The sequence below is a fragment of the Hemibagrus wyckioides genome, linkage group LG07 (genome assembly GCF_019097595.1).
Source record: "Hemibagrus wyckioides isolate EC202008001 linkage group LG07, SWU_Hwy_1.0, whole genome shotgun sequence".
In the NCBI taxonomy this organism is placed as follows: Eukaryota; Metazoa; Chordata; class Actinopteri; order Siluriformes; family Bagridae; genus Hemibagrus; species Hemibagrus wyckioides.
This window is the reverse complement of record NC_080716.1, coordinates 28691488-28702400: the sequence shown is the minus strand read 5'-3', so window position 1 is coordinate 28702400 and position 10913 is coordinate 28691488. Positions and strand designations below refer to the sequence as shown.

The 10913-nt window shown below is 38.5% G+C and overlaps 1 protein-coding gene and 1 long non-coding RNA gene across 5 annotated transcripts in view; one reads left to right on the top strand and one right to left on the bottom strand.

The window, feature by feature from the left end:
- Nucleotides 1-306: 306 nt before the first annotated feature.
- Nucleotides 307-10913, bottom strand: part of LOC131356722 (uncharacterized) — a 36061-nt gene continuing 25454 nt past the window's right edge. For 2 of the 4 annotated variants that reach the window (XM_058395910.1, XM_058395911.1), the window contains one exon: nt 307-2819. In XM_058395910.1, coding sequence (XP_058251893.1) covers nt 1130-2819 — 1690 coding nt within the window. In that variant the 3' untranslated portion in view covers nt 307-1129. Of the gene's footprint in view, nt 2820-3098; nt 3175-4554; nt 4619-10913 lie in introns of those variants that run through there. The other 2 variants (XM_058395908.1, XM_058395909.1) reach the window with 2 other exon arrangements.
- LOC131356727 (uncharacterized) lies at nt 5836-8755 on the top strand. Its single transcript, XR_009205060.1, has 5 exons — nt 5836-7676; nt 7856-7917; nt 8006-8116; nt 8205-8308; nt 8391-8755. It is a non-coding gene; the product is annotated as an uncharacterized LOC131356727 (long non-coding RNA).

Here is a 10913-nt window from a genome sequence, read left to right as displayed (position 1 = left end):
CGAAAATACGTGCCGTGGCCCGTAACAGTCCCTTTATCTTACAGTATGTGCTTGTTCATTTGCTGTGTTGACATTTATATAGTGATCTGGCTCTGCTGTTAATGTTCTGTTTGGATGTTACTGAGAAACCAATATAAATTACTACATAAATAAATAAGTAAATAAATAAGATGTTAATTTACCCCATTACCGTAATGGTTATTACTATTACCTGACATGAATCACTGAAGATGGAAGATTATTTGATAGATGCGGGTTTGTGTTAAGAACGGAGTGACTCGGGCACACTGCAGTTACCAGATATTTAATGATAGATATTTAATAAGGAATTCAGATAAACTAGTTATACAGAGGACACTAGCAAGAGTGGGATTAACAATATTCAGCTAGTTAACTCAAATCAAGTTAAAAGAAGGGGATAAACATCTATTCATGAACAGTATAGGTTCACGTGTAATACAGAACATGTAAAAAAAAAAAAAATCCACTGTCATAATTAACTCAGCTGTAATCAAAACCGTTTTAAATGATTATCAAAACAAAGTAAAATCATTGAATCTACACTAATTAACGGTCACGGCCGGGATCCTCGCCGTAGGCGGGGCTCGAACCCAGGCCATCCGTGGTGCGCATGCCCACGCTAGTACGCGGCTGAACGCAGACCCAGACACAGGATTCAGCGAAGCGCTGCTTTTATTGACATGAAGACACGACATGGGAAGACGAACAGGATACGAGGTTAAAAAAGGAAAATAAAGACCGAACAGGTAACAAGATCAACTCAGGCGCATAGCCGGACTGGAACCACGGAACGAATAACAGTAAACAATCACGGACAAAGACAAGCACAAAAGGATCCCTATTTATAGGGCTAGACATTAGGGTAAACTGGGTACAGGTGAGACAATCAGGGGGGAGAACAATAGGACAGGTAATCACAAGACACACGAACAAGGAGGCTTCTCGGGTTCACCTGCCAACACCTTCCTCAGGCCTGGCAGGGAACAGTCCAGCAGTTCCTGACATTAACACAGTGTGTTTTATTATTTGAACAACACTTGTACATGAGATACAAATATGGTCGTGTTTATTACATGTTACGTGCCCATTTTTAATCTTCAGATTTCATTTATTTACCAGTAACAACATTCTTGAGTTTGTTAAAATACCCCATTACAGCATTAACCCGTTCCTGTGATTCAGGTTGAATTTTCCTTAGGTCTGTTAGTTTCTGAGCAACAACTTCTCTTCCAATTTCCTCAGCTCGAGGGATCAAGAAGTCAAGACACTGAACAATGAAAGCAGAGTCTGGCTTTAAAACAATCTCAGACAGTTTCATGATGGTGGTGTAGGCTTCTTCCAGCAACTTAGCTTTTTTCTTTTCTTTCTCAATCAGTTCTTCTTTCAGTCTCTTCTCTATGCTTGTCTTCTCTTCTTCCTGTTTCTTGTTGCTTTCAAACTTGTTTTTGACATTTTCAAAGGCCTTTTTGTCAAACTCGCCATATGATTTTAATTTATTGCTATCTTTGTATTGATGTAGAATTTCATCAAAACTCACTTCGGTCTTGTTGCTCTTTGTAACATATTTCTTGTTTTCCCTGACATGTTTAGTGTAGTGACATTTACCTGTACATACAGTACAGTGTTTTTTTTTCATGACTTTACACCACCCAGCATTCAAGGCTCTATAGCAGTTTTGTTCATGACAGTTCTCCTCACAGACAGAGCAACTGGTCACCTTTCTGTTCTCCCATGAAGCATCTTCAATGGGAACTTTTTCTTTGTAATATTTGGTGACTGTAAAAGTAACGTTTTCATTTCTCTTAATCTTTTCTCTGTTTATCTCAAGAGCTTTCTGAATCTGAGTCAGTTCTTCACCTTTGCACTCTATAAACTTAATACAATCTTTTAGATTAGAAATACAGGCTTCAAGTCGTTTGGACTCAGTCAGAACATTTTCAGTCTGCTCTAAGCTTTTTCTGTTCTGTTCTTTCAGGGAGGCAAAGAAATCATTTAAACTGTCCTCTGTTTGTTCCCAAGCTGTCTGGAGAAATCTGTTATACTTTTTGATCCTTTTTTCAGTTTGACGATTGTTAAATAAGAAATGCTCGGGTTCATTTTCTTCATTTTTCCTACATGGAATTGCTGCTTTCTTGATAGCATTAAGAGCATCTTTTGGAGGCAATCCATCTGAGTGAGTGATAAACATCACAACGTTCTCTATATCTTTACCAAATAAGGACAAAAGTGCATCCACGATGTAGTGCTGTCTGTCAGTGGATCGATTCTCAGATGCCTTCACTACCAGACACACTGCATCAATTTCTTTCACTCCAGTGTCATTGCGGAACAGTTTACTAAGGTTGTCAGCAATCTGTTTGTCATATTCTACTCCCCTGGTGTCTCCATAACCTGGAGTGTCAATGACAGTAAGACAGATTGGGTTGTCTTGGGCAAACACCTCATACACAGTGATTTTAGTTGTTTGACATTTTGACCAATCTGACATGTGATTATCTCTTCCCTCTTCTGTAATCTCAAACCACACTTCATCTGTAAACCTCACCCCCAGTATATAATTAGTCACGGCGTTGATCAGAGTAGTTTTGCCTGTTCCAGTTTCTCCTACCATCAGTACAATTTTGTTTTGCATATTCACACCTCTCTGTCCAAATGTCCATTTTCTCACTAAGCCTTCTTCATCAAGATTACTTCTGGTTGTGAGGAGATGATATCGTGCAGGTGGACCTTCACTGATTAATTTACTCTTCTGGATTAAATCATGTACAGTTGATGATGACTCTTGACATCTGTTAAATCTAATGACAGATAGAATTCTGGTTTAATGTCATGAGAATTTATGCTTAAAGTGTCAGTCATTTCAAAACATGTTTGAACATGATGTAAATTACTGTAAATTACTTGGAATACAAAATGCTGTCATTTTCAGTATCTAGCAGTGTAGAGGATAATTGATTTTATTTGTTTGTTTGTTTTGAAAAGAAAAAGCATTCTTCTGAAAAACATATTTCATATTATGTTTTTGTGTAATTTGAACTTAAATAGAAAAAATAAAATAAAATAAAAAATCCACTTACCCTGTAGCCATAATATTTGTTCAATTCCCACAGATTTCTCAGAATTCCAGCACAATTGTATGACCTATAAATGAAACTTAGAATTTAATTAAAATAAACAACTGGATAATCTACTGATGTAAGGAAATTTCTCTCTCTCTCTCTCTCTCTCTCTCTCTCTCTCAAATCCAGAAAGTCCTAGTACTTTACCTATTTATACATCCTGGATATTTTATCTGCTTAAATATACTTTTGATTAATTTGGCTTTGATATAACTTTAAAATAAAATAATGGCGATTCCTTGAAACAAAGTGATGCATCATTTGTCATAGGAGCCTTTAAGAAAGAATAATACTGTCCCAATGTGTTTCACTGGTCTTTTATTTGTTTAGCTATATGTATTGGTTTTATACCTCCTGTGGTGAATGTGATGAACTGCACCTGCTCAGGCATTTCCTGTAGGTAGCCATGTTAAACAGAATGTGAAAGAGAATGCATTTCCTGTAGGTAGCCATTTTAAACAGAATGAAAGAGAAAACCTCAAAACCAAGTGTGAAGAGTTTGGAAATTGATGTACAAAAAGATTTTTTTAAATTTAGATTTACAGACATGTACACCGTATATTTGTGCAGTACTACACAATCAAAACTTTCATTCTGTCAGTCTTCTAAGGGTTGGTTATCCCATGATTTATACAGAAGTGAAGGTGGAGGAGACTTTTCTTCATTCCAAACAGAGACACTCCTTGACCCTCTCTAGTCAGGTACAAATCCAACAAATTATAATTTAGTATTGGAATTTAGTATTATATAATTGTGATACAAGGCACCTATTATACCAGCAGCATAAAAATATGGAGTAATAGAGTCAAGAGTTTCTGTAAATTTCTAGTCTTGCTGTATTAGTCTTCACTAAACAGCACCTCTTGTTTGTTTTTCCTGCTGACAAAGTCAAAATCAAAGTGTATTAAAGCAAGGTTAAACGTTATAACTAACTAGTCTTTTTATTCTTCTCATTATGACGAATTATTTTTTATTTTAGAAAAATATGTGTTGTTCACTTTAACCTTGTATTTACCTACCATTTATTATACACTTATTCTCTCCACGTGCCAAATTGACCTGGTCTGTTTTGACCACTTATAAAAAATGAGGTATGTATGATCACCATTTTTTTTTGTTTCACCTTTTTACTCAGCTTGTTTCCAACACATTAACATATATTTTGCACTTTTTTAAAAAAAAATATTTGGTATTATAAAGCTCATTTATATAAAATTATACCTCATTTTTGAGTACTTTTTACACCGGGTCAAATTGACCCAAAGATAACAGGAGGGTTAAACAAAACCAGATAAACTAAAATGGTAAAAACAATTCTCTTTTGCTTTTTTCTTTTAAAAAATGCATCACACAAAAGTCTTATCCATAATAAAGTCTTAAATGCTAAGTGTAAATGTATGTTAGATTACTGTACCTGCTTCAAAAATGTAGAAATGTCCTTCAGAAGCAAGATGGAGAATAGTGATGCTGAACTCTGTTTTGACTTTATAAACAGCAAGAATTTTATGGTCACCTGATGAGGGAGTGTTAAAATCCAGCCAATGAACATCACTGAGTAAGCTGTAACTAGGCATAAAAACACAGGAAAAGTTACACAATTCTTTCCCTTTCATTGACTTTCAGTTCTCTGCATAGTCATAGTTTAAATATGATGAACACTTTTGAATTTATTCTATATTAATTACCCAGGAGAAGTGAAAGTGAAAATATCTTGAATCGAATATGTTCTATTTACAGGGTGAAAACAAACCAAATACGAGATTTCTACAGAACAGTATACTGCTGAAACATTGTTACATCACTGCATCAGATATTATATATACAACAACAAATTCCTCCACACTGCATGAAATCAGCTGTATCCGGACAAACATGGGTATGGGAAATCCCCGCTAAACTTGTTTGTGTTTGTGCATGTATCATGGCTGACCCTGTGCTCTGACCCCAACCTCCAAGGATGGGATATGCGAAGAAAGAATTTCACTGTGCTGCAACAGCCATCTAATGGCCACATTAGCAAATCAAGATAGAAACAGTTTATTACCTAAGCCTAACAAGATTCTTCTCTTTTTAACATTATTGTGCTAGATTTTATATAGTTTAATTGTACATTGTCAAATGTTCAAGATCATAACAGTTATATATTTATATCACATATATGCGAAGTTATATAATACACTACATTGCCAAAAGTATTCGCTCACCCATCCAAATAATCAGAATCAGGTGTTCCAATCACTTCCATGGCCACAGGTGTATAAAATCAAGCACCTAGGCATGCAGACTGTTTTTACAAACATTTGTGAAAGAATGGGTCGCTCTCAGGAGCTCAGTGAATTCCAGCGTGGAACTGTGATAGGATGCCACCTGTGCAACAAATCCAGTCGTGAAATTTCCTGGCTCCTAAATATTCCACAGTCAACTGTCAGCTGTATTATAAGAACGTGGAAGTGTTTGGGAACGACAGCAACTCAGCCACGAAGTGGTAGGCCACGTAAACTGACGGAGCGGGGTCAGTGGATAATGAGGCGCATAGTGCGAAGAGGTCGCCAACTTTCTGCAGAGTCAATCGCTACAGACCTCCAAACTTCATGTGGCCTTCAGATTAGCTCAAGAACAGTGCGCAGAGAGCTTCATGGAATGGGTTTCCATGGCCGAGCAGCTGCATCCAAGCCATACATCACCAAGTGCAATGCAAAGCGTCGGATGCAGTGGTGTAAAGCACGCCGCCACTGGACTCTAGAGCAGTGGAGACGCGTTCTCTGGAGTGACGAATCGCGCTTCTCCATCTGGCAATCTGATGGACGAGTCTGGGTTTGGCAGTTGCCAGGAGAACGGTACTTGTCTGACTGCATTGTGCCAAGTGTAAAGTTTGGTGGAGGGGGGATTATGGTGTGGGGTTGTTTTTCAGGAGCTGGGCTTGGCCCCTTAGTTCCAGTGAAAGGAACTCTGAATGCTTCAGCATACCAAGACATTTTGGACAATTCCATGCTCCCAACTTTGTGGGAACAGTTTGGAGCTGGCCCCTTCCTCTTCCAACATGACTGTGCACCAGTGACCAAAGCAAGGTCCATAAAGACATGGATGACAGAGTCTGGTGTGGATGAACTTGACTGGCCCTGACCTCAACCCGATAGAACACCTTTGGGATGAATTAGAGCGGAGACTGAGAGCCAGGCCTTCTCGTCCAACATCAGTGTGTGACCTCACAAATGAGTTTCTGGAAGAATGGTCAAAAATTCCCATAAACACACTCCTAAACCTTGTGGACAGCCTTCCCAGAAGAGTTGAAGCTGTTATAGCTGCAAAGGGTGGACCGACGTCATATTGAACCCTATGGATTAGGAATGGGATGTCACTTAAGTTCATATGCGAGTCAAGGCAGGTGAGCGAATACTTTTGGCAATATAGTGTATATACAAGTTTCAACAAATGGTTAATTTTGTATACTATAAAAACAAGTTAACTATATTCTGAACATACACTGTTCCTAACAAAAAGAGCACATAAATGAATAAATGAAGTTCTTTTTGGGTAAGCTGTGACTCAAGCATCCTTAGGCCTACAGAAACAAACAGACTATATATCTGAATATTCCGTGCGAATTAAGTCAAACATTTATAAATCATTTTGCTTGCTGACATAGATTTTTATTTTATAAAATAAATTCAATAACTTACCTAAGCGGACATCCCAGGCTGTGTTTTCCACTTCTGATGGATCAAGGCTTTCATCACGTGCACAATCTTCTAACTCAATGTTTTTTCCACTCTTGAGTTGTCTTGGGTTGCAGCATCTTTGATCCAAACTCCATTACGAAAAAACATTTTTTTTGTGACGATAAAAATTGGCATGTGAAACAATATTGTTTGTTGATCACAAAACCGCCGGGCTCTCTTTCTTCTCAACAGATCCACAGGCGACCTCAAACGCCCTTCCACGATGACAGGCAACATCTCCAGTATTATATTTTCCCCCAGAATAAATACAAATAATTCATTGACAGGGGTGGGCGGGGTGTCGTGGAAACCATCGAATGGGGAAGGTTGTTTTTGTAAAGTTTCCAATCAAAATAGTTCCGCGTATTATGTCGGTGACTTAAGCGGGTGCAACCAATGACATTACTGTGTCCTTTCAACCGCGCGAAAAAAAACCAACTTAAATTGTCAGCATTGTTTACGGAAGTTAGTCTTTGTGGAAGTACGAGATACTGTTTGTGGTGGCGTGCAAGAGAAACCTAAGCTTTTCTACTCACGTGACTAAGGGTCAGCAAACAGCATCAAGCGCACTGAGTATGAATGACTTGATGAAGCAGAGCGCTTTGCTCGTCAGCTTGAGGGTTTGATGGAGAAGCAAGCTGCACACACTGCTCTTCTCGAAGAGGCTATCCAGCGTCTTCAGCGCTTCAACGCGAGTTCGACGAGCAAAGACCGCAGGAAGAATCGAGCCATGGGCATAAAAGGAGTTAAGAAGGCGCATAACGTGGGCACTGCGGTATGCTGGCGGACAATACAGCAGTAAATTGTACCTCGCCAAGTAAGCCTAAGTTAGCGATTGTCTACACAACTACTTTTTGTTCCTTGCGTTGTTGTGCAGATTATTTAACAGTTTGTCTGAATTATACGATGTTGTTTAAAACAACATGTTTTAAAGACAACATGTTGTCTTTGTTGTATGTGTGTGTGCATTAAAGAGTTCTTAATTCAACGTTACAGGAAGCTGTAAGGTGCCTCCATAATTCGGAAAACAACCCACATAAATACGATCCACAAACCGGGTAAGAATGCTGTTTTTTACATGCTATGTATGGGGTTTTACATAATCATTTTAAATGTAATTAATGATACTATTCTCTTTCCACACAGAATAAGTTCACCTCATAATCAGGCAGTGATGAAAAATCTGCTGGAGGAATTAAAGACGACTTTTACAGATACAGACCACGAGTGTATAAAGGGGAATCAGAAATTGTTATTGTAATTATTTTCATGTCCCTTTGTTTTTGTCCATCTAATAATTTTAGTTGATTCTGTCACTTTTCTGAATTATTATTTTTTTATTCAGCATGTTGCAGGACTTACTATGAGACATTGCAGAGGAAATACTCTTTGTCTCCGCCAGGAAAGTCCCAGCTAAGAGACTCCATTAAGGCAGGGGCTAAAAGACGAGTAAGTGTAGAAATTCATCTATGTATTAAGTTCGGTACATCTCTGGGTGTTTTTAGTGGTTAACGTATGGTGTGTTTTGCAGTTGCTGGAGTCCAGGTATAGGGTCGTTCAAACAGATGCAGAGAGAGAGCTGTGGCAGACTGCAATGCTGGAACTGATGTCCGATGAGGGGGATGCCATTGTTGATGGAAGACCGGTGTGGGTTGTGAGGTCTCCACCGGAGCTTTGCCAGCAGCTTCACCGCAGACTGGAGGCGGATATGTGCTGCGCTCTTACACACCGTCAGCGTGTAAGAGCTAATGGAACCGAGCCAGAAGGACATTCATTTTTGGAACTCTAACATACTGGTGCATGTGTTTGTTTTAGTATTGCTTTTAATTTAATTGCACCTTTATAATTGCACATTTGTTCATTTTTTTCATATTTTCTGTTTTTTCCTTATTCTTACTTTGCTTTTTATATTTATTAGTGTTTGGTTTCATTTTAATAAAAAATTTCTGAATCAATTCTGTTCTCATTTTTTGAAGGGTGTGGGGGATGTATAGTACAGTGGGGGTGTGTGGATAGGGTCTATCTGCATACCTGCCCTATAACCAATCAAGTCACTAAGCTATGAGGGCTTGGGTTGGGCTAAATAAAAAGTGTAATAATAAATATATATCAACAGGAAAGGGGCTGGGTAATGTCCCACTAGATGTCAGGGTTTTGGAAGTGTGTGTGTGTGTGTGTGTGTGTGTGTGTGTGTGTGTGTGTTTTTTTTTTTTTTTTTTTTTTTTACAACCACCAATCAATGTTGAGATAAAAGACCTGATATGACATGAACCGAGGTTTTGCCTATCCAACCAGACTCTGTTTGATAGTGTAGACTCGGCTGCTAATTTTCTGGACTCTTTGGTCAAATGAACATACCCCGATTAGTTTGCGTAGACCCCAAAATTGTTGATATCTTTTTCTTTGGTAATGGAAGACATTTGTTTTCTTTTACTGCACTCAAACCTAAACAGGTGGTTTTCACAGAATAACAGATTTTTAATGCGTTTACCAAGACCAACACAGCAGAACTGAATAAAAGGTCAAATGCAAAAAACATTACCCACACATTCAGATACGTAGAAACAAACACATGACTTTAAAATTTTACTTAAACACTTTTGCCTGCATGTGAGCTAAAAAGAGCTTAGTATCTTAGTAACTTAGTGTCTAAGTTTCATAATTGGATGGCTTATAATTGTAGAGAAAACAACTTAAACCTTGCAATGATAACCTTCTATCTCTTGATGCAGGCAATAAAACAGGAACTGGCATGTACAAAATGCACAATGGCAATAAAATAAAATATAACCCAAAATTCTTAGAAAGAGTAAATCTTACTTGAATAAATGACAGTTGAGTGTTGAAATCACAATAAATATAGTCAAAACAAACAACAAAAACAATAATCAAAAGTTAATGAAATAAATGAGTAAGTGCACAAGCACTATCTAGAAGAAATAATCATACACGCAGCAAACCTTCTGTGACTGCAAACACACAGCTTGATACTTGATACCTGTTACTCTGGGCCCACATAAGTTTAAGATTTCTGTTCAATTACTACCTATTCACCTTCATTTTTTTCCCTAAGGAGTGTAGAGGTGGTCTTCCCTGACTGGCCAAGCTTCTAAGTGGATTCATCATCATGTAGTCAAGCATTTTCTGTTATTTAACACCCTTTTGTCTTGGGAAAATGGAAAAAGCATAAGGATTTGAGCAGCTCTTGTGGGGGTGTTCCCAGTCTACAGTCATCAGTGTCTATCAAAAGTGGTCCAAGGAATGAGCAGTGGTGAACTGGTAACAGGGTCATGGGTGGCCAAGGTTCATTGATGCACGTGGGGAGTGAAGGCTGGCCTGTGTAGTTTGATCCAACAGATAAGCTACTGTTGTAATGCTTATTCTAATAGAAAGGTGTCGGATTACACAATGCATCACAGTTTGTTTCATATGGGGCTGCATAGCCGCAGATTAGTCAGGGTGCCCATGTTGACCCCTGTGCACCACTGAAAACAGCAACAAAGAAGAAGGCAAGCCGGTGGAGGCAGTATCATCCTTTGGGCAATGTTGGGAAACCTTGGGTCCTGCTATCCATGTGGATGGTATTTAGACAGGTACCATGTACCTAAGCAATGTTGTAGACCATGTACTGTACACCCTTCATGGAAACAATATTACCTGATGGCTGTGGCCTCTTTCAGCAGGATAATGCACCATGCCACAAAACAAAAATGGTTCAGGAATGGTTTGATGTGCAAAACAACCAGTTTGAGGTGTTGACTTGGCCTCCAAATTCCCCAGATCTCAATCAAGCATTGTAAACAGTTATAATGTGGGTGGAGTTATAAAGGTATGTTTTGAGTCTCGGGTTCATAACAGGTCAGTTCACACAGTTGAGTATTGTGTGTACGTCTGTGTGTTTGATAGTTGATACAGTTCAGTTCTGGATGTTGAGATTTCTGAGGAAATAAATAAATAGTTACACAGTCTGGTTTTGAGGGCCTGAATGCTTTGGTACCTCTTTCCGGATGGCAGAAGGGTGAGGAGTGTGTGTGAAGTGTGAGTCTCAACTGTG